The sequence below is a fragment of the Sceloporus occidentalis genome, unplaced genomic scaffold, assembly GCF_023333645.1.
Source record: "Sceloporus occidentalis isolate IW3139 unplaced genomic scaffold, rSceOcc1.0.p SCAF_49, whole genome shotgun sequence".
Lineage (NCBI taxonomy): Eukaryota > Metazoa > Chordata > Lepidosauria > Squamata > Phrynosomatidae > Sceloporus > Sceloporus occidentalis.
In genome coordinates this window covers 4,523,787-4,547,363 of record NW_028317029.1, presented here as the reverse complement: position 1 = coordinate 4,547,363, position 23,577 = coordinate 4,523,787, and the positions used below count along the sequence as shown (strand labels likewise).

At 40.6% G+C, this 23,577-nt stretch overlaps 1 protein-coding gene across 1 annotated transcript in view; it reads right to left on the bottom strand.

Moving 5' to 3' along the window:
• Window positions 1-348: 348 nt before the first annotated feature.
• Window positions 349-23,577, bottom strand: part of LOC149288934 (protein mono-ADP-ribosyltransferase PARP4-like) — a 48,415-nt gene continuing 25,186 nt past the window's right edge. Inside the window, exons 26-40 of the mRNA XM_089491191.1 lie at window positions 23,219-23,299; window positions 22,495-22,575; window positions 21,553-21,648; window positions 21,044-21,160; window positions 19,658-19,678; window positions 14,295-14,444; window positions 10,363-10,602; window positions 8,517-9,251; window positions 7,798-8,330; window positions 5,129-5,294; window positions 4,272-4,508; window positions 3,120-3,188; window positions 1,595-1,697; window positions 939-1,071; window positions 349-523 (exon numbers count right to left, since the gene is read on the bottom strand). Coding sequence (XP_089347317.1) covers window positions 349-523; window positions 939-1,071; window positions 1,595-1,697; window positions 3,120-3,188; window positions 4,272-4,508; window positions 5,129-5,294; window positions 7,798-8,330; window positions 8,517-9,251; window positions 10,363-10,602; window positions 14,295-14,444; window positions 19,658-19,678; window positions 21,044-21,160; window positions 21,553-21,648; window positions 22,495-22,575; window positions 23,219-23,299 — 2,937 coding nt within the window. The remainder of the gene's footprint in view (window positions 524-938; window positions 1,072-1,594; window positions 1,698-3,119; window positions 3,189-4,271; window positions 4,509-5,128; window positions 5,295-7,797; window positions 8,331-8,516; window positions 9,252-10,362; window positions 10,603-14,294; window positions 14,445-19,657; window positions 19,679-21,043; window positions 21,161-21,552; window positions 21,649-22,494; window positions 22,576-23,218; window positions 23,300-23,577) is intronic.

Genomic DNA, 23,577 nt, shown 5'->3' with positions numbered 1-23,577 from the left:
TGTACATATAGTCTGTTTGTAGCACAAGCGTGTATGTATGTGTATTAGTGTGTAAAATGTGTGCCAGTATGTATGTTACTGAGGGGGGCTCAAGGGGGTGATGGTGCAACCTAATGATATTTGCTCCCCAATCTTTTTGTGCCTTTTCTGAATCATATCTTTGTGATGTGCTGCCTTGGGTGGCCCATTCTGCTAAAATAAGCTTCCAAATTAAAAACAGGAGCACACTAAGGATCTATGAGAGAGCAAGTTAAGATCTTTGCTCAAAGTAAAGGGCATTTTTTTTTTTAAAGACTATGCTAGCTGTAGGCAAATTGTATATAGCAGATTTGTCTCTTACAAAACCTCTTACATTACTGCTGGGTAAAGGTCAGAAGACAGATCTATAGGTTCAATCCTCAGTAACAGTTTTGTTGCAGAATCCCAGTCTTTCCCCAGGCCAAGTCGTGGGCAAATGCCTGGATATTGTTGCTCTGCTTTCCTTGCCCATTTGATGGCTTTGTTGATATTTGGGTAGAATTCACTATGTAAAAAGCGAAACAAAAGAGAACACTTACATAATAATGCAATTGCACAGTCACAATTTATTATATTAGGAATAACATAGATTGCACATAAATGCAAAATCATAACATGGAAAGAGTTAAAATAGCAGCATTTGAAATACCCTAGGGTGTCTAGTTTTCAAAAATATATGGTTTGATTAGTTTAAATTGAATTGGCTGGTTTCATTATATATATATATTTTTTTTTTTTATTATTTTTTTTTTTTTTACAGTAAATTAGATATGCTCAAAATAATGGTATTTAAAGAAAGCCCCTATTGTCCTGAAAAAACAGAGGACACATTTTAGTCGTTGTCAAGATTGAACAGAACTGTTAAACTACACAAAAAAGTATTCATATCAGGTTAAGTAAAATTCAGATGAATAGCGTACCTTGTAGTGGAGGAGTCATCCATTTTCATCAATGACTTAAACGTGACCGAGTTTATCAATCCGTAGATGCGTATTGCTTGCAGCACCAGAAGAGTAGCAATTAGTTTTTGAACCTCGTCTTTTCCTTTGATCCCTTCGAGAGAAATATGTCAAGAAAAATGTCAAAACATTAGTTATAGTAATAGTAATAAAACAATCATACACGTCAGGTTTTTCAAAACAAGACTCTAGACAGAATCTCTCCTAAATCGTTATGACATCATCCCCATTGCTGAACATATTCTCTGGATTTCCCTACGTTGTTCTGTCACACATTAATTTCTATTTCCAAATGCTTGCTAAAAATCAACGTGGCCAGAAACATACGATCTATCCTCATATGACCTACACTGCACCTAATTAATCTTCACCCAAGCAGTTCATCATGTTCTGCCTCATTTCCCCTGTACATCCTAACACACGATAAGCTTACAAGAAAAGGGCCTTCTCCTCGTTATCATAACAACATTAAGGACTCTATAAATAAAATTAAATAATAATAATCATGGCTCAAGTAAGGTTTGATGTGTTGCAACAGGCAGAAAATGTGTCAACTAGATGGGACAAACATGTTTATGTACCAACAAATTCTATGTTATCTATACACGAAAACTTACCAAGAGAGCAGATGCCTTTTTTGTATAGGAAAACATCAGTCAAGAAAGGTACATCAATATGTAGAAGTTTGCCAAGAGCAGGTGTCAACAACCAGAATCCCTCCTATGAGCATAGAAATATAACAAATGATATATAGTTGTCAATACACTTATTAGAGTGCCTACTAACAGGATCCTTGCAGTTATCCACTACAAGGCTCACCCTAGAGTGGTATCATATACTATATTATATTTACACTATATGGACAAAAGTATTGGGACATCTGACCATTACACCAAACAGGGCCTTTTATAACATCACATTCTAAATACATAGAAATTAACATGTAGTAGGTCCCCCCCCCTTTGCAACTATAACAGCTTCCCCTCTTCTGGGAGTTTAGGAGTTTTTCTGTAGGGATTTGTCCATATTCATCCAGTAGAGCATTTGTGAGGTCAGGCACTGATGTTGGACGAGAAGGCCTGGCTTGCAATCTCCGTTCCACTTCATCCCGAAGGTGTTCAAAGGGGTTGAGTTCTTCCACACACCAAGATCATCCAACCATTTCTTTATGGACCTTGCTTTGTAAACTGGGGCACAGTCATGCTGGAATAGAAAAGGGCCTTCCCCAAACCGTTCCAACAAAGTTGGAAGCATAGCATTTTCATGTCTTGGTATGCTGAAGCATTAAGATTTCCCCTCACTGGAAGTAAGGGGTGGAATCCTAAAAAACAGCCCCAGACCAATATCCACCAATGTATTGTCCACCAAACTTTACAGTTGGCACAATGCAGTCAGGAAGGTAACATTTTCCTGACACCTGCCAAACCCAGACCTGCCACCAGATTGCTGAACAGAGAAGAGAAGAGATTTGTCATTCCACAGAACGCGTTTCCACTGCTCCAGTCCAGTGGCGGCGTGCTTTACACCACTCGATCTGACACTTGGCAATGTGAGGCTTGCGTCAGCTGCTTGGCCATGGAAACCCATCTCATGAAGCTCCTGCTGCACAGTTTTTGTGCTGATAGTAATGCCTGTGGAAAGCTGTAACTCTTCAGCTATGGAATCAGCAGAGCATTGATGACTTTTACGCGCCATGCGCCTCAGCGACCCCACTCTGTGACTTTACCTCGTCTTCTGCTTCATGGCTGAGTTGCTGCTGTTCCTAAATGCTTCCACTTTCCAAAAATACCCCTTACAGTTGATGTGAAATATTTGGCAGGGACGAAACTTCACAAACTGAATATTGCAAAGGTGGCCTCCTGTCACAGTACCATGCTTCAATTCTTCAGAACAATCTGTAAATGCAGACTGCATGGCTAGGTGCTTGATGTTATACACCTCTGGCAATGGGGCTTATTGAAACACCTGAATTCAATAATTAAGTCCCAATATTTTTGTATAGTGTACTTTTCTATAACACAAAAAATTAGGAAGAGCTTAATATAGTAAAGCAAGTCTGATAAATTCAGCAAACTGACAGCCAAAACACTTACAGGGCCCCCCACTAGTGGATAAATGTGATATAAGGTCAAAACACATTACCTCCTGTTGTAGTGCAGAAAGGGATGACCAAGTAGGACTTTTTATTAGTGGACGTTTACATTTAGCGCGCTATAAAAAGATAAATGAATAAACACAATGTATAAGTATTGGTTACACAGAATGTCTTATTTTCAATTGGCACAAAACAAAATGTGTTAAGCGATTGCTATTATACAGTAAGAGGAGAAAAGGCTATTGGATCAGTTACTTTTCACTTGTTCAGTACCTAAATTAATAAAGTCAATATCCTCTTCCCCACCCCCACAGAACTTGATTTGTCAAAGCACTGACTTCATAAGAAGCAGTGGTCACTCTAATAAGTCAGTTATGAACGTGTGTGTGTGTGTGTGTGTGTGTGTGCGCGTGTGTGTGTGTGTACATACGTACAGCGGACAGGTAGGTTTCTTGCAAAATGACAGGGCCTTCATGTATAATGTTCAATATATTTAAATTTAAATCACAACAATAAATGATCACCATTTTCCTTTAGTTCTATTAGTTCTAGCAAGTCCATCTGCAATCAATGCCAACACTTTTCTTGAATACTGATTAACTGGGCATATGTATGTACATGCACATATATATATATACACATATATACATAAATATGTTCACTGTAAGTACACGTGGAAGATATTGGGGAACTTGTATGGTATGTAGGCAAGTTCATGCATTGGATACCATCAGTGCCTCATGTTTAGGTTTATTCACTAGGGGAGAGTTGTGTCTCTCTTTCTTTATTCTATTATACAGTGCTGGCCCTACCCATAGGCAAGGTAGTTGAAGACTGTGGTTGGGAAGTATTATATTTTTTATTATTAGATTGTGCATTTTGGGAGGAGATTACAAGGGGGTAATTAAATTTGTGCCCTCCGTAGATACATTTAGCATTTATTTGCGGGGTTATAAATTTGCTCTGTGTGTAATTTGTGAACATGCTACTTCAAGAGCAATGTTTAACTAATATTAGAAAGTACCCTCAAAGTAACGTTGGGAAACTGTATCAAGTATTCGTAATTTAATTTTCAGCTTTCTTAAATGGTATGAAAAATCAAAGATAACCGTATCTGAAACATGCATTCTTTCCTCTTTTTTAACACAAATTTAACACAATACCATTTTCAATGAACATTTCAAACACATGATACGTACTTTTAAAAAAGCACGGATTTCCATGTCTACATCCACCTTACAATATTCAGCACTGCCCAACGTAATTCCTTCGGATTCCATGTTTCTTTGAGGTGCAGGGTGGCGAGAATCCGGTTTGACAGCCCTTTCCCTCCTGAACAACAACGGGGGAGGTGGAGGTGATGGATACGGCTGGGCACCGAATGCCAATGCTTGTGGCTGTGGAGCGCTTGAAAATAAACTTGTTTGGGGTCCAATCTGGAAAGCAAATTATCAACATGGTAATTAATTAGGTTGTACTAAAGTTTGTCCAGACCTTCTCCTCCCTCCTGGGTGCCCTGATGATGGTTTATTAAATGAATTTAGTGACAGCAAACTGTAAAGTTAAACTTTCAGTTAAGTAATAAAAGAACAGGGGCTCCCAAATATAAAAGAAAAAAAATAATAATATAAACAGAGAGTTTATATTATAGAAGTGTCTAGTTATAAAGACCACAACAATTCTATGAAAGTAAAAAAGAAAACAGATTTTGTACACAAGCTGGAGTAACATGTTTACAAAAATAAAATAGTATTTTGCTCTGTGTGTAAATTGTGAACATGCTACTTCAAGAGCAACGTTTAATAGATAACCAATATTATATATTACCCTAAAGTAATGTTGGGAAATTGTATCAAGCATTCTCTGCAATTAAATTCAACTTTCAGCTTTCTTAAATGGTGTGAAATATCAAAGATAACCGTATCTGAAACATGCATTCTTTCCTCTTTGTTAACACAAATTTAACACAATACCATCCTCAATGAAAATTTCAAACACATGATACGTACTTTGGAAAAACCACACGGACGCATTTTCATGGTCACCTCCGTCTCACAACCTGCAGCACTGCCCAACGTAATTCCTTCGAATGCCATCTTTCTTTGAGGCGCAGGGTGGAGAGAATCCGGTTGTGCATGAGGGAAAGGGCTGCCAAACAACGGGGGAGGTGGTGGTGATGGATATTGCTGGGCGCTTGAAAATAAACTTGTTTGGGGTCCAATCTGGAAAGCAAATTATCAACATGGTAATTAATTAGGTTGTACTAAAGTTTATACAGACCTCCTCCTCCCTCACGCTGTGGTACCTGGGTACCCTGATAATGGTTTATTAAATTAATTTAGTGACAGCAAACTGTAAAGTTAAGCTTTCAGTTAAGTAATAAAAGAACAGGGGCTCCCAAATATAAAAGAAAAAATAGTAATTTTACTTACCGTAAATTATTTTTTCCTTAGTATAGTGTCAGTACCACGGGGTGTCGCTCTTCCTAGGGACAAGGACCTAGAATTGAAGCGGTTAAGATTACCTCCTAACCCCTCCCTATAAGAGCCCCGGCAGCCCCTATACCTCCAGAAAGTACCAAGAACACAAGATAGCTTGCAAAAAATAATTTTAATACAAAAACGTACAGGGAGGGATATATGTACTGACACTATACTAAGGAAAAAAGAATTTACGGTAAGTAAAATTACTATTTTTCCTGTCATATAGTGTCAGTACCACGGGGATATAGCAAGATGCCCCCTTTGGGTGGGGAATATAGTCACGAGGTAACCGCCTGGAGCACCTTATGCCCGAAATCAGCATCAGAGGAGGAGAAGATGTCTAGCCGGTAATGCTTGACAAACGTGTGAAAAGAAGACCAAGTGGGTGCCTTGCATATTTCTTCCGGGGATGCAGAAGACCTTTCAGCCCAGGACGTAGCCATAGCTCTGGTGGAGTGAGCAGTAACGTGAGATGAAAGAACCTGACCGCTGAGAGTGTAGGTTAAGCGAATAGTGTCGGAAAGCTATCGAGATATCGTGTGCTTGGAGGCCGCATGGCCTGTAGATCTACCAAAATAATTAACCAAACAATTGATCCATAGAGCGGAAAGGAGCAGTGCGGTCTATATAAATCCGTAGAGCTCTGCGGACATCTAGAGTGTGCCAGAGCGTTTCTTCCGGAGTAGCAGGTGACGGGAAGAAGGAGGGTAAAATCAACGGCTGATTGACATTAAATTCAGAGATGACCTTAGGCAAAAAAGAAGGCTTAACGTACAAAACGACTTTATCTTGGTGAAAAATCGTAAATTCTGGAGCCGCGGAAAGAGCCTGAAGCTCACTGACCCTCCTTGCCGAGGTAATGGCTACCAAGGTTCCAACGGTTCGGAGCAGAGTGCTTGAAGGACCAATGTCAAATCCCAGGAAGGAAAATGCGAACGACTGGGTGGCCGTTGAATGGTGACTGCCTTAAAGAAACGCCTGACGAGAACTTGTGAAGCCAATTCAGACAGGAGAAAATGACTCAGGGCTGAAACCTGTCCCTTAAGGGTAGAAACAGTGAGACCCGCTGAAAAACCTTCCTGTAAAAAGTCCAGAATGGAACTTGTTGAGGGAGAAGAAAAATCCAAACCTTTTGTAACACACCAGTGAAGAAATTAATTCCAGACTCGAAGATAAATAGTAGACGTAGATCTTCGTACTGAACTCAGGAGAACCTCTGTCATAGAATTGGAAATGCCTCTGCCCTGGAGGATCATCCTTGCAGCAGCCAGGCCGTCAATCTGAATCGTAGAAGAACATCCCTGGAAAGTTTCTTGTTTTCCAGAAGACGGGAGGAGATTGGCAGTTCCCACACTGAAATCGCCATGCTGAGCAGCTCCGAAAACCAACTTCGATTCGGCCAATAAGGGAGAATAGCTAAAACCCTGGCTTTGTCTACCCGAATCTTGAGTAGGATCCGAGGAATCATGGCCACTGGAGGAAACACATAAGCCATCTTGAAAGACCAAACCACCGACATTCCGTCTAGCAGGGGAGGATTGTCCTGCCTGTAAAGGGAGGCGAAAATTGGCAATTTGCTGTTTTGTCTAGTCGCCATAAGGTCTATATCTGGCAGGCCGAATTTTTGAACCAGGAGAGAGAAGATGCTCTTGTCCAGGGACCAGTTTGCTTGGGAGCAACGAGATCTGCTGAGATCATCTGCCAGACCGTTGTCCACTCCTCTGATATGTGTCGCTGCTAAATCCTCTAGATTCCTTTGGGCCCAGAGCATGAGATCGTCTGACAGGTCCTGGAGCCTTGGAATTCGGGTGCCACCCTGCCTGTTTATATATGAGACTGTGGTGGCATTGTCGGACTGAATTCTCACAGCTTTCCTCCGTAATCTTTGACCGAATGTCTTGAGCGCCAGAAACACAGCTTTCAGTTCCCGAAAGTTTGATGATTGGGTCTGATCGATTAAGGACCAGCTGCCCTGACTGAGGCTGTTCAAATGATCTCCCCAGCCTACCTTGGAGGCATCCGTGGTGAGTGACCCAATGACATGGTAGAAAAGATTGCCCTTGGCACCCCTTCGCTTTCCACCAATTCAGCCAGAGTAAAACGTGCTTGGACACCGTGAAGGCGACGTCCAGATCCTCCAGTCTTCTGGACCACTGTTGCAGGATGTCCCATTGAAGGGGTCTCAACTGTGTCTTGGACCAGCTTACTGCCGGAATACAAGCTGTAAGACTGCCCAGGATACTCATAGCCATCCTGAAGGGAAGGGTTGGATTCTGTTGTAAAAAAGAAACCCGTTTCCTTATTCTTTTGATCTTTGAACGTGGTAGATATAGTCTCGATGAGACGGAATCCACTATGAGCCCCAGAAACTGGATCTTCGTGGTTGGAATAAGGTTGGATTTTTTGTGGTTTATGATCCAGCCGTGATCCTCCAAGCATCGGGTCGTAAACCTGAGATGTGCCAGGAGCTCCTGAGACGAACTTGCTTTCAGAAGCCAATCGTCCAGATAAGGGACGACTGTGACTCCCTTTTTCCGCAAAGCTGCTGCAATAGGGGTTAGAACTTTTGTGAAAATCCGAGGAGCTGACAACAGGCCAAAAGAGAGAGAAGTGAACTGAAAATGACGAACTCTTGTCCCGACTCTTATGGCAAACCTGAGATACTTCCTGGAAGCTGTGGCGATTGGCACATGGAGATAAGCATCTTTTAGGTCTAGTGTAACCATAAAGTCCCCTTGTCTCAACAGGTGGGTAACCGTGAGAATGGATTCCATTCTGAAGTGACGGTAAGGAATGCAGGCATTTAGATCCAAAATTGGACGGAAGGACCCATCTGGTTCTGATCAATTCCTCCAAGGGAGAACCGAATAGTTTGGTTTTTTCAAAGGGTAAATCGCATAGTGTAGATTTGGAAGCAGTATCTGCTGCCTAAGAGCGTAGCCATATGGCTCTTCTAGCCACGGAAGACAAACCCATGTTACGGGCTGATAGCTTAAGGCTCTCTTCTGCAGCTTCCACCAGGAAGCTATTAGCCAGCCTAAGGTTTTTAAATAGCTTAGACAAACCTTCATCCATAGAGTCTGACAGACTACCCTCTAAGGACTGCAACCAGAAACCTTGAGCTTTAGCCACAGATGCGCTAGATAACGCCACCTTGCACTGGAACCCAGATGACTGGAACACCCGTCTACAGGACGTTTCTGCCCTCATATCCATAGGGTCCTTCAAACCAGCCACTTCACTAATGGGAATGGTAGTACGCTTGGAAAGCTGGGCTATTTGGACGTCTACTTTAGGGATATCTTCCCATTTCTCATCACCCTGAAGGTGAAAAAGCTGCTTAAAGTGCTTAGAGATAAAGGCTCTTTTGCCTGGATTATTCCATTCTCTATATATGAGATTCTGCATGTTAGGTAACATAGGCAACCCTTTAGGGTGCACCGACAGGTCTGAATCTTGAAAAAGCCGTGAGACTTCCTTAACAAATTTACGCAGTTCCTGTGGAGAAAAATTGGTCTCATCCTCTGACTCTTCGCTAGATGAAGCCATATAGGATGAGCTAGAGACCTCTCCAGAGGACAAATCAGAATGAGAGGAAGCTGATGCCCTTTTACGCTTGTGGGATTTAATCCTTACGGGTTCCACAGGCTTAACTGCTGCTGCCTTAAACGTTTCAAACGTTTGTGCCAGGTTGTCCTGGAACCAACCTAAGAAAGACTGCATGTCTTTGTTTCTCTTTTGCCAAACTCTCAGCGGAGCAGGCATTGCAAAATTTCTTTTTACAACCATCCGGCAAAGGAGTGGCACATTCAGTGCACGATAAATGTTTAGTCTTAACAGCCTTTTTTGGAGCAGGTGTAATAGAGTTCTCCTTATCCGGCTTATCTGGTGAAACCGGACCAGACATCTAATAAGAAGAAAGAAAAAAAAAAAAATCCTACCTTACAACTCCTCAATCCGTGTGGGGGGGCTGGTGACACGGAAATACCAGTGCTGACAAGCTCCTCTGGGTAGCACAGCCTTATATATGCAAAAACAATTTCGTTTTCGCGCCCTGAACAAGAGAAACTGTGTCACGCATGCTCAGTAGCGTGCCAGTACTCTTTGGTGGAACGCAGCGCCCTCTGGCGTGCGTTCCACCGCTGTGCGCATGCTCCAATATTGCCGGCATAAGAGCCTGGCGTCTAAACAGCTCCGTAACGTCCGCCGATGCGGACGGTATGCCTCACTCTGCTCACCACCCGGGGAGCAATCGGAGGGAACCCCCGGACACAACCCGTGTGTCCCACCAACGAAAAAAAGAAAAGGTCCGTCCCTGACAAGGAAGAACTGGAGGTATAGGGGCTGCCGGGGCTCTTATAGGGAGGAGTAGGAGGGGTTAGGAGGTAATCTTAACCGCTTCAATTCTAGGTCCTTGTCCCTAGGAAGAGCGACACCCCGTGGTAATGACACTATATGACAGGAAAAAAACTATTACCGCGTACCATAAACAGAGAGTTTATATTATAGAAGTGTCTAGTTATAAAGACCACAACAATTCTATGAAAGTAAAAAAGAAAACAGATTTTGCACACAAGCTGGAGTAACATGTTTACAAAAATAAAATTGTGTAAATTGTGAGTATGCTACTTCAAGAGCAACGTTTAATAGATAACTAATATTACCCTAAAATAATGTTGGGAAATTGTATCAAGCATTCTCTGCAATCAAAGATAAGCGTATCTGAAACATGCTTTCTTTCCTCTTTGTTAACACAAATTTAACACAATACCATCCTCAATGAAAATTTCAAACACATGATACGTACTTTTGAAAAACCACACGGAGGCATTTCCATGTCCATATCCATCTTCCACCCCAGGATTTTTCTGCGCTGCATAATTCCTTTGGATTCCATCTTTCTTTGAGGCGCAGGGTGGAGAGAATCCGGTTGTGCATGAGGGAAAGGGCTGCCAAACAACGGGGGAGGTGGTGGATACGGCTGGGCATCGAATGACAATGCTTGTGGCTGTGGAGCGCTTGAAAATAAACTTGCTTGGGCTCCAATCTGAAAAGCAAATTATCAAGATGGTGTGAATAGTCTAATACTAGGCAGCAACCCCAGACATTTCCTTAAACTATTATATTTCCAAAAATTTTGAATTTTAAGGATAACGGAGACACTGTTTGCCTTTGTGGGCTGCAGTGGTATTATTATTAATTATTATTATTATTATTATTATAGGTAAAAACATGAGCTTGTTTCTTTAGGCCCTGCTCACATGTAGTTCAAATTGTTGTGTGATGCACTTGTTTACCCATTGCACAGAGCTGTGGAATATAAAAGGAGTTATATATACACATTATACATTAGTAAATCACATAGAATAATATATTGTTATTGAAGTAGCATTACATTTTGAGGACAAGCTTTTGGGAAAATCAACCTCCCTTTGTCAAGTGAAAAGCAATACTAACCACAAAGCATCTAAGTGCAACGTGGGCAGAACAGGGGGGCAGAACAGGGGGGCAGAACAGGGGGGCAGAACAGGGGGGCAGAACAGGGGGGCAGAACAGGGGGGCAGAACCGGGGGGCAGAACCGGGGTTAAGGTGACGGATAGAGACCAATAAGATCAGGTCACAGCACTTTAAGGTAAATTAGTTTAGCCGTGTGAGAAGAATTTGGAGGGGTAGATAATGAAATTTTTTTTAAAAAATGATCTTGTTTAAATCCTGTATCAAAGTGTAATTGTGCAGCTATATTGTATAGATAAACATAGAAACAACTGGTGTGAAATAAGTGTTTTTGGTTTTTTTGTAAATGTGATGCCACTACAGACAGTCTCTCCATAATTCATGGTTACATTTTAGCTACACTTCAGCTACATTTCTATCTCTGTAATTTCTACTCTGTAACTATCCTATGTAACCCTGGTTGTGTTTAGCCCTGCACAGGTTGACCCTCAGAAATAAACCCTTTACTAATAAAATATGCATCTTCGCCTTTGTTTGTAAACAACGGTGTTTACAAACAGCATCCAGAATTCCTTTAACCCCTTCAGTACCGGGACGTACCTGGTACTTCCTGGTTAACAGTCACCGGTAGACCGGGACGTACCAGGTACGTCTCCTCCAAAAAACGCCCCCACATCACCACAATCGCGGTGATCGTGGGGGCGCTGCTGCTACTGTCTGCCCAGGACTCCTGGGCAGACAGCACAGCCTGTCTAAGCCCGCCCCCAAGCCCACGATCACTCCCACGGAGTGATTTTGTAGGCAGAAACAGCGATTGCAGAAAAATCTGCAATCGCTGTTTCAGCTGCCACAGGCAGCTTCAGGGAAGGGGGGGGTATTGAATGGGTCCCCACACAAGTGTGGGGACCTGATCCAACACCCCCCTGCTGCCTGATCGCTCCATGAGAGCGTCAGTGCAGCGTTAACCCCTTCAATGCCGCGATCGCGGCATTCAATGCCACGATCGCGGCATTGAAGGGGTTAATTCCCGTTTTTTAGGGGGTTCTGCTGCTGGTGGTCTGCCTGGAAGCCCAGGCAGACCAGCAACAGCAAAAACGAGCCCCCAGAAGTCCTCTGATCAGTCCTGTAGGACTGATCAGAGAGACTCCTCCCCTACAATCTCCAGTCTGTTGGAGATTGTGTCCCAGCTGCCAGAGGCAGCTTCAGGGACAGGGAGACAGGGTTCTTTGGTCTCCACATGAGTGTGGAGACCAGACCCCCCCACCCCCACCCTTCCTCAGTTAACCCCTACCCCCCTCTTCCTCAATTAACCTCTTCAATGCTGCGATTGTGTATGACCCCCATCGCAGCATTGCAGGGGTTAATATTAGTCCCCACAAGCTTGTGGGGACTAAATATCAATCAATGCTGTGCTTCAATGGAGCATCAGCATTGAAAGAGTTAAAAAAAATAATGTAAAAAATAATAATAATAAAAAAAAAAGTCCAGGGTGCTTCCAGGTCAAATGCTGGGCTGATCAGATCGCCTCTGGCCAATAGGAGTGATCGGATCATTATGGCAGCCCACGGATGACCCTGCTCTACAAAGAGAGAGGGGTCATCTAGGGTAATTATGAAAAAACACAAATTATTAATAAAATGAAAAAATCATAATTATTACCTGATCACTTGTCGGTGACATTTTAAGTCGCTGATTATTGATCGGTCTCCCTGATTGATGTCAGCGGCCTAAACCTGTCACTTACAAGTAATCTGATGAAAAAAAATATTTAAAAAAATGTAAATGCACATGTTCCAGTTTTGCCCTCATAGCTTCCTCAAAAAATACATGAACCATGCATGTGAGGCCTTGTTGGAACCGGGGGGTGTTGGTGAACAAAATGTGGTGCTTTCTTCCACTGTTGCACATATGCTGTGCAAGAAATACATTTTAACATTGAAATGTATTTGTTAAAAACGCAATAAAATAAATTTTCCGTGAACTTTGGCAGACATCAGTGAAGAAAAGGCTAGCTGAAAACTGTCAAAACTACCCTAGTTGAACACCTTGACTTGTCTACTCTTCATAAATATATACTTTTATGGGGTAATTTACAGCAGGGGGCTTCCAAAATGTCCCAAATGGGATATGGGCCCAGGAAACCAATTTCTGAAAATTCCAAATGTGAAAACGAAAATGCGCATGTTCCAGTTTTGCCCTCATAGCTTCCTCAAAAAATGCATGAACCATGCATGTGAGGCCTTGTTGGAACCGGGGGATGTTGGTGAACACAATTTGGTGTTTTGTTCTGCAGTTGCACATATTCTATACAAAATATAATATAAAATCTAAAGCAACATTTCAACATATGCAAAAAAAACAAAAAAATATAAAAATACCTCAAAATTTGGCAGCAATTGGCGATAAAATCCCTGTTTGAAAAAAGTGTCAAAATGACCCTAGTTGTACACCTTGACTTATCTACTGTTCATAAACATATCATTTTGGGGGGGTAATCAGTATCTGTGACAACTATTGCAGTTATTAGACTGCCATGCCAAATTTGAAAAAAATTACATTTCAAAAACGTGATGCATGCCTTGCAATATTTGCCCTATACTGGTCAAAATAGATAAAAATCCTGGCCATGTTGGGTGGTTTCCAAATCAGGACAAGTTAATGAATATATTTGGGATAATTTTTTCCCATTGGTTTAATGTGTGTACAATTTGTATGTATACAAAACTGTAAAAAAAATGCGTTTTTTCATTTTTTCCCCACTTTTTTTCAAACAAAACAATGTACTACCCAGCTTACTATGGTTTCAAATGAAAGCCCTACTTGTGCTGAAAAAAACAATATATGATTTGTGTGGGTGCACCAATTGATAAGAGAGAAATTACAGTTGAAGAAAGACATGGCAAAAACACAAAAACGGCTCCGGTCCTTTAGCGACACCTTAGTATCAAAATCCCGGTCCTGAAGGGGTTAATTCCCCATAATCCAGGCTATTCCTAACAAAATGTACTTCTGAATATAATATCTTAATGAAAAAGTAGACAGGACATTAGCAAAGAAAGTTGCCATAAAAAATAAATAAGAACTTTTAACGGATGATTAGCAAAAAACATGACATCACTCGAATTTCTGTATAGCGACCCTAACACTCAAAGAGTTAAAAGAGAAGGATCAAATGTGCATGGAAACAGGCTTAGTGCACACTTCATTGGGCCTTGGGATATATAATTAGGTCAGGAAATGCAGAAAAAGCTTATTTTATGTTTCTAAACTCACTATTTAGTTACCTCAGCTAGTGACAGATTCCTCTCAACACAAGGTAGTGGAAATGCTGAGGCTAGTGCATATTGGGCAGACTCAAAATCCCCTTCATAAACTTCTTCTGCTAAGCATTCCACAACGTCTAAATGTAACCTTGGTTCTTCATTGAATTCACTCTGAAATGAAAATAGCAGTAAATTAGTAATTAGACTAACATTTTGTCTAACTTGAGATTACAGAGAATTAATGAATGAGTTTGATTCTATTACTAACATAAGCATAATAAACAAGTGCCTCAACAAAAAAATAAACCCCAATACAACAAAACAGTGTCAACAAGAACAGCATATTTCACTGAGGCTTATTTACTAAAGAATGGAAAATAGGTGACATGAAATATTTAATCTCACTAAAATATTAAACTTTAATATGCAACTGTCTTGAGAATTGGCAGAAAACGACAGCAGTGATACATTTAATTGGTTATGAATTAAGTTTCATTTTTCCTGATGTAGACACTCAAACCTTAATCAGCCCTTGATCTTGTCTTAGATTCAGGATAGCTGAATGCCAATTCAGTGTTTAAATTCCTTTACTGCATTGGTCTCTACCACTTCTGATGGAAGGCTGTTCCATTTATCTAGATGTGAAGGCACATTTTTGTAATACTTTACACCCGAAAGCTACTTATTTCTAAACCTTCTGCAAGCGCATGATAAGCATGAAGCCTAATATTGGGTTTGTGACATAATAAGGTTGTACCCCCTGATGGTCAAAACGTACATTTTGGAAATTAACCTATAGTAGCCAACAGAAATTGCATTCTTTAAGACATAAAAAATAAAAATTTTACACAAACATATGTAAGCCCCGAGGAGCAGATACAAACAAGAACTAGTTGTTGCTATTTTAATAAAGAAACTTGGGTAATGTGTTCCTCCTCCAAAACACCGCACAGCACTGCACTGAGAAATTTAAAGGAACTGCTTCCCCTGCCCCATTTCCTGACATCATAGCAGGGCTATCTTTTACATGGGGCGAAAGAGGCAGCTGCACTGGGTCCAGTCATTCCTGGGGGCCCAAACAGAGCCGGCCCTTACATTGGTCCCGGTGGGTCCATGGGACCCAGGAACCACTTTGACAAGGGTGGCAATCAGGGGTCTTCAAGGTGCCCATACATGGAGACGGGTGTCCACCACCAAAGTTTGTGATGTCTCTCTCTAACCGTCCCATAATAAAGGAAGATCTGTTCATACAGACCTCTGTTTCACTGCACCCTCACAAAATGTGCGGGCTATTGATGATGAGCACTGAAGCCGCGAGCACTGCGATGAAGCACTGTGATGGAGCACTGAAACAGAAGTCTGTAGGAACAGTCACTTGCTGGACCCACATTCTTTGCTCCTACCAGCACGTGTGGTGTGAGGATGTCAAGTCACTCTAGGGTCAGATAAAATACTGCACTGACTGACAGTCTCCTCCTAATCTAGGACTAGCAAGCCTAGTCCATCCATCCATACTGCTAGGGAGCATGGGGGGAAGCAAATGCTCGCCCAGGGTCCGATCATTAAGGGCGGCCCTGCTTCATAGTTTGACTTGATGAACCCTGCTAATCAATGAGCAGCTGTACATCATTGAGAATACTAACCACTTTTAACCCCTTGATGACAATTGCCGGTCCGGGCACGTCGCGGAAAATCAAGGCCTTAACGACAAATGACGTGCCAGGACCGGCACGTCTTTAAACGGGTGCAGAAAGCGATCTATTTTCGCTTTCTGCACCGAAACGGCGTTGCTGTAATGCCTCGACCTCGAGGCATTCAGCAACGCCATGATCGGCACAAATGGGCCATCTCTGGCCCCTCCCCGGGGCGTCAACATCCACCATACTTTGTATGGCGGCGGACACCCGTTTTAAAAGCGTTTAGGAGGCGATCAACGACACCAAACACTTACCTCTCGATGGGCTGTGACCGCTCCAGAGAGCGGTCACAGCCGCAGCTGCCGGTGATCTTCGCCATCTGCAAGATGGCGGCGGCCCGGGAAAAAAAACAATAACGGTGAAAAAGTTCGCTAGACGGTCTCCAGACCATCTAGAGAACTCTGGCTCCACTTGCAGGTTGAATACAGGTACTGCATTCACCATGCAAGTCAATGGAGCCCAGCTTTCTAATCACAGTGTGATTAGTAAAAATAAATAAAAAAATAAAATTTATAATAATTAGAAAAAAATAGTAAAAAACCAGCAAAATGTAAAAATAATTTCCCACTGATGTCACTATCAGGGGAACCTTAAAGTTGAAAATTTTTTTTTTTTTAAAAAAAGGCAAAAATAAAATAAAATATATATATAAAAAATATATTTTTGTGAGCAAGTCCTAAAATTGGCATATTAGCTTAAAACAATTCTCGCATGGAAAGAGTTAAAATACTGGCATATTAAATGCCCATGGGGTGTCTACTTTTAAAAAATGCATGATTTGATGGGGTAAATTGAATTGGCCGGGTTCAACAATGTCCCAAATAACATGGGGGGAAGGATGGCCACACATCTAATTTCCAATTAGAAAAATGCACACGTACCAAATGTGGCCTTTTAGTTCCCCCCAAAAAATGACAAACCCATGCATGTGGGGTATCACTGTACTCACACAAAATGTGTGCATGCAAAGAGTTAAAATACCAGCATTTAAAATACCCTGGGGTGTCTAGTTTTCAAAAATATATGGTTTTGTTGGGCACACTGAAATGGCCCGGCTCAAAGATGTACCAAATTGGGGATCCACTGCCCATGCCCTAATGCCAAAGTTCAACATTGAAAAATGCGCATGCCCCAAATGTGGCTCTTTTGCCCCCAGCCAGGCAAAATCATTCATGTGAGGTATCTCTGTACTCAGGAGATGTTGCTGAACACATATTGTGTGATATTGTGATAGTGACATATACCAGAACCTGTTTATTCATACCTGAAGTAAAATGTGTGTGGAAAAACAAATGCAAAAAAAATTACTACCATAATGTTTGACAAAGGCTGATGGTAGAATTAGTGCTTGGAAAGGGTTAAAATACCAGCATTTGGAATACCCTGGGCTGTCTAGTTTTCAAAAATATATGACTTGATGGGGTAAATTGCATTGGCCGGCTTCAAAAATACCCGAAATGGCACATGGGGGGAAGAATTACCAGATTTGGAAAAAATGGCTTTGAAATAGCAAAACGCTACCTGTACTTATTGCCCCATAATGTGTAAAAAAAAAAAAGCAAAAAAAACATAAAAACATTGGGTATTTCTAAACTCAGGACAAATAGTAGAATCTATTTAGCAGGTTTTTTCATTACCTTTTATAGATGAGTAAAAGATTTTTCAACTAAATTTTTCACCATATTTTATACTTTTTTTAATAGTAAATAATATGATACAATCAAAACAATGTCATCTAAAGAAAGCCCTTCTTGTCCTGAAAAAAACCAATATCTAATGTGTGTGGGTTCAGTAAACGGGAAAGAAGAAAATTACAGCTAAACACGAGCAGCGCAGAAATGTTAAAAAGGCCATTGTCACGAAGGGTACAAAAAGTAAAATCAGCCTTTGTCACGAAGGGGTTAAAAAGTCATGATGACCTTGAGCTTTCTTTTCTGACTGACTGAGTGGGTTCTGTGCATGTACCCCATCCAGTAGCTAACAGCCGTAAGATCACGTTAGAATTATCAAAATAATCTTTAAATGTGCTACAAATGTTTACATTCCACATTTTATTTTAGTGCAATTTAACCCCTTCGTGACAAAGGCTGATTTTACTTTTACTAAAAGGCCACATTTGGTACGTGTGCATTTTTCTAATTGGAAATTAGATGTGTGGCCATCCTTCCCCCCGTGTTATTTGGGACATTGTTGAACCAGGCCAATTCAATTTACCCCATCAAATCATAAATTTTTTAAAAGTAGACACCCCATATGCCAGTATTTTAACTCTTTCCAATGCGAGAATTGTTTTAAGCTAATATGCTAATTTTATAAAAATATATTTTTTCTATATATATTTTATTTTATTTTTTGCCTTTTTTTAAAAATAAATGAAAACATTTTTTTAACTTGAAGGTTCCCCTGATAGTGACATCACGTTAGAATTATCAAAATAATCTTTAAATGTGCTACAAATGTTTACATTCCACATTTTATTTTAGTGCAATTTAACCCCTTCATGACAAAGGCTGATTTTACTTTTACTAAAAGGCCACATTTGGTACGTGTGCATTTTTCTAATTGGAAATTAGATGTGTGGCCATCCTTCCCCCCCGTGTTATTTGGGACATTGTTGAACCAGGCCAATTCAATTTACCCCATCAAATCATAAATTTTTTAAAAGTAGACACCCCATATGCCAGTATTTTAACTCTTTCCAATGCGAGAATTGTTTTAAGCTAATATGCTAATTTTATAAAAATATATTTTTTCTATATATATTTTATTTTATTTTTTGCCTTTTTTTAAAAATAAATTAAAACATTTTTTTTAACTTGAAGGTTCCCCTGATAGTGACATCAGAGGGAAATTATTTTTACATTTTACTGTTTTTTTACAATTTTTTTCTAATTATTATTAATTTAATTTTATTTTTTTTACTAATTACACTGTGATTAGAAAGCTGGGCTCCATTGACTTGCATGGTTGAATGCAGTACCATCTAGCGAACTTTTTCGTCTTTATTGGTTTTTTTTTCCGGGCCGCCGCCATCTTGCTGATGGCGAAGATCACCGGCAGCTGCTCTCCGGAGCGGTCACAGTCCATCCCAAGGTAAGTGTTTGGTCTTGCTGGATGCCTCCTGATCGAGGCATTCCTTAACACCATTTAAGTTTAGGAGGCGATCATTGATCGCCTCCTAAACGCTTTTAAAACGGGCGTCCGCCGCCATACAAAGTATGGCGGATGTTGACGCCCCGGGGAGGGGCCAGAGATGGCCCCTTTGTGCCGATCATGGCGTTGCTGAATGCCTCGAGGTCGAGGCATTACAGCAACGCCGTTTAGGTGCAGAAAGCGAAAATAGATCGCTTTCTGCACCCGTTTAAAGACGTGCCGGTCCTGGCACGTCAATTGTCGTTAACGACTTGATTTTCCGTGACGTGCCCGGACCGGCAATTGTCATCAAGGGGTTAATCATACATTGGTACGGATACATTAAGACTCTGAAACAGACATTTTTGGCTCACTTGACAGGCCCATTTAAAAATACGACCTCCTTTCCAAGAGATCTGTACTTTTTACGTGGTGTGCAAAACCTGCAGCTAAGCTACAATTAAAGTATATCACCGCTGCTACTGTAAATGTAGGATTACAATTGGGGCTTTTTGTTTTATTTAACATGACTGTAATGACCATAAGCAACAGTACCTCTTCACTGTCAAAATCCATCTGTAAGAAGAAAAATGCAGAAGATGGTGGTTAAACCCCACAGAACACATTCACAATTCCATTTGATAATTGTAAGGTTTTTGTTTTAGTTTAGCCATGTATATCTTCAAATGAAAAGAAATGTATACGTGATGCATGGACTTATTTCTGGTAAGTAACATACCAGAGCTAATATATCCTGTTATTGACAGCCTGGATTGAACCGAGGCAGCCATATATAGGTATATTCAAGCTCCTATTGTCTATTTAAGTTAAAAGGACATAAGTAATTATTACCTAACCTACCATCATGATGGCATGAAAGCACAGACAACACATCAGGAGAAGAAATGCTGTGAATCCATTATGTATTCATGATGTAGACAAATATGAGGTTCCGGGGAGAACGTGTATCCAAACTAGGCTTGGCATGGTTAAAACGTTGTAACATTTTGGTAGGGGAATCACATGCCTTCGTTTACATTGTGATCAGTCAATGTGGTAGCATGGGGAATCACATTCCTGAATATAGTGGAATATAGTAGTCTTTCAAACAGCTGCCTATGTTGAGACTCAGAAGGCAAAATAGGCAGTAGGACCTACTACCCCCAGCTTTCTGCAGTGATATTTTTTGAGGCGGTGTGTAGAATCCTGGTCAGAAAATACATGCTGCAGAGTCTAGCAACATTCTAGGGGTTTCAGAAGTACAGGGTAAGTGGGTTCTTCAGCTGCTATTATACCGAAAATATATTTTATGCATGTTTTTCTTTTTTGACCTGCATACCAAGCAATAATGTTCATCTACCTCCAACTCCTCCCAGTTTAATAAAAAATAACCTGCACAGCACAAGACTTATCAATCTATCACTAGTGTTGAAACTGTTTTTTGAAGTCAGGATGCAGCTAAAGAGCCACATGGTTTGATTTGGCAGAGTGACCACATGACGTAGGTGGGTGCTTAGTGGTTCCCATGGACTGCCTCTGTTGCATGGCGGTCCTTTGCACTGGAAAACATAAGATTTAAAGACCACCTATTTCATGATGGACTGGAATGTCGTAAAGCCTTCAGCGGCATAAAAGGATGCCCGAGGCACCAGCAATCCGTCGCTAAACCTGGTAAATATCCCTGATCTAAATGCACCAAAAACGTATTCCCTATGGGAAACAAAACCCTTGCAATTTTAATCCAGACCATGTTGACTTTCATCTGGGTCATACTAGGCCCTGCAGTCAAAAGATCTAATTAATTTACTGCACCCTAACTAGAGATTCACATCATATATTGGTGGTTGTTGCAGATTTGATGCCAGTGATCATGTTAAAAATCTAAGCCTATTTGAAGTCAGATTAGCAGAAGTATTTAAAATAAATGATATTTGCACTTACTTGGAGGTCAGTAGGGTCAGTAGGGTCCCAATCCATGTATGGCAAGAAATCCACATCTTCGGATGCAATAATTGCCTGAATGTTCGGTTCAATGTCCAGTTGGCTTTCATCTGCTTCCTAAAAGAATAACGCAGTTGTTTCCAGTTTGCCTTTGCAAACAAGCACAGACCCATCACCAGACACTGAGAAATGTAATTCCATGCTTTATTTTTTGCCGTAATTACCTATTACGGTATTTTCTGCTATATGTAAATCTGTGTATCCACTTCCTACTAAACATTTTTTTCCAGTTTTCCTCTACTCAACAAAAAACACTAGAAAGATCTATACGCATCCACTGTAGTTAAATCATATTTCTGCAGGTTCTATAATTCAATACATATATAATACAAAAGAACGAAAAAACATTCAGCCGGTCTATTGCAGCAAGTGCAAGATTTGGCATTACACCTACGGCACGTAGCTTTGGCATCACCCCCAGTGACTTTGTTACAGAAAATGAAACTTACTCGTTTTTCTACTGCGATGAAGCTCGTAAACTGAGTTACAAGGGAATATTCTTTACTGAGCTCGACAATTAACATCTTCTTTAGTCTTTTATTCAGCTGTAGAAAATAATGGAGTATGATATCCATTGATTAGAATAATTGACACGTAGACAAGCAACTTATATAGCAAAGACTTGTTTTTGGATCGCTCCCTTGATGTTTAAACTTTTTTTGCATTGGTATGGATTTGATACTGTCCGGTCCCTGGCCTTTAATAAAGTTGATCTACAGGAATCTTTGTTTCTGCTATCAGTGGTTTAAAAAAAACAATGTTGAAATTCCTCTGTGACGGGTTTTGTGTTTTCACTGTTTCATATAGAATAGATATAATGATGTCAGAGAATGAACAAGAAGAAGGGTTAAATGTTAAAGGTACATTCCAGCCATCACATGTAGCAACATATTTATCATGGGTTCTGACCTGGGACTTACTCAAAAGCTGCTATCCTTAATGCTAAGCAACAAGATAAGGTATCATATCTCAGCTTTCCACCAAAAAAATACGCACTGCACCTGGGAATAACGTCTGATGGAGGCTGTGCAAGCTCAACACAATCCTCCATAATGTAAATGAGCCCAATGGGGAGATCAAAAGCCCTCCCTTGTAACCAGCCCACTGAGCAGCAGAACAAAGGGGATACTGATCACCCAAAAGGGCATCTGCCCTCTGCCTGGCATCAGCCCAATCCTTCAAGGAGTAAATCAAAGGTGACAATTGTTGGACCATGGTGAAGGCAGGGAGCTACAGCTGTAGAGCTTCTGTGCAGCTTCCGCCTAAGGTAAATCTTTTTTTTTTTTTTTTTTTTTTTAATGTTGTAGGAAATAGGTATTAAACTACTTAGCAAGTGTGCTTAATGTGTTGAACTGTACCCAATTGCTAAAGAGATGTCCCATCATACTAACCTCATGTTCATCTTCTTCTTCACCTAGAATTCCATCTTCATAATCTCGAATGAGAGCTCTAGCTGTCAGCTTGTGCAACATCTAGATGTAATGAGATATGAAGTAAAAATGAAATGCAGTGTGTATCTATATAGAAGGCAGAATGCCAAATAATAAAATATTCCTGTGAAACCAATAACTTACCCTCCAAGGCCAACAGCCAGATTGGCTACATTTATCTGCTGTGATTTGAGCCCTATGTTCTAGTTAGGGGATGCATCTCAACAACCAATTCCACCATAAATCAGTCTAGAAACCTAGACTGCAAACACCCTTCATCTACCTGCCAATATATTCATGGATGGGTTCTCTGACTCTGATCTCTTGACACTAATTATAAAAGGTGCAATTCAATAAGCAGGTGGTTTGCAAGAAAACTAAACAATTAAGCGGTCTGGTATCACAATGCATCATGATAAGCCAGAACTGGCTGTGCATCATGTATAGTTAAACCGTAACTATGTTACATGGGGCCAGACAGTCTCAACAACTACAATTGTGAATATAAATGGTAATGATATTAGAACTGCTGATTTGATAGATCAACTGTTATCTTAAGCATATAGATAATATTTGTCAATAGATACAATACATGTAGTAATTTGAACTGCGTACACAAATTAGTTAATGGTTTGTTGTAACTGCTACTTTTGTACTATCCTAACAAGTTTAAATCAAAATGTACCGTTCCTGTTGTCTTCTGTAATTCTGTTGTTGATACCATGGTATCCAACTCTTTATCGCCAATTAAACCCTTCAGGGTGGCCTAAAAGGAAAATAAAATAGACTAATATTTATATTGTGACATTTTATTCATCGAACTTATAGAAGCATTTTCAGAACTTAAATATTCAATAACAGAACAGTCACAGTTTGCCATTCATCCAAGTAACTGGTACGTAAGTTAAAGAGACACTCCAGCCATTACATGTACATTAATGCAAAAGATAGCTGTATAGTCCCTTTACATTTTAAATTAATTCATTCCCTCATTCACAAACATTCATTCACTCATTCATATACTCACTCATTCCACCCCCTTAC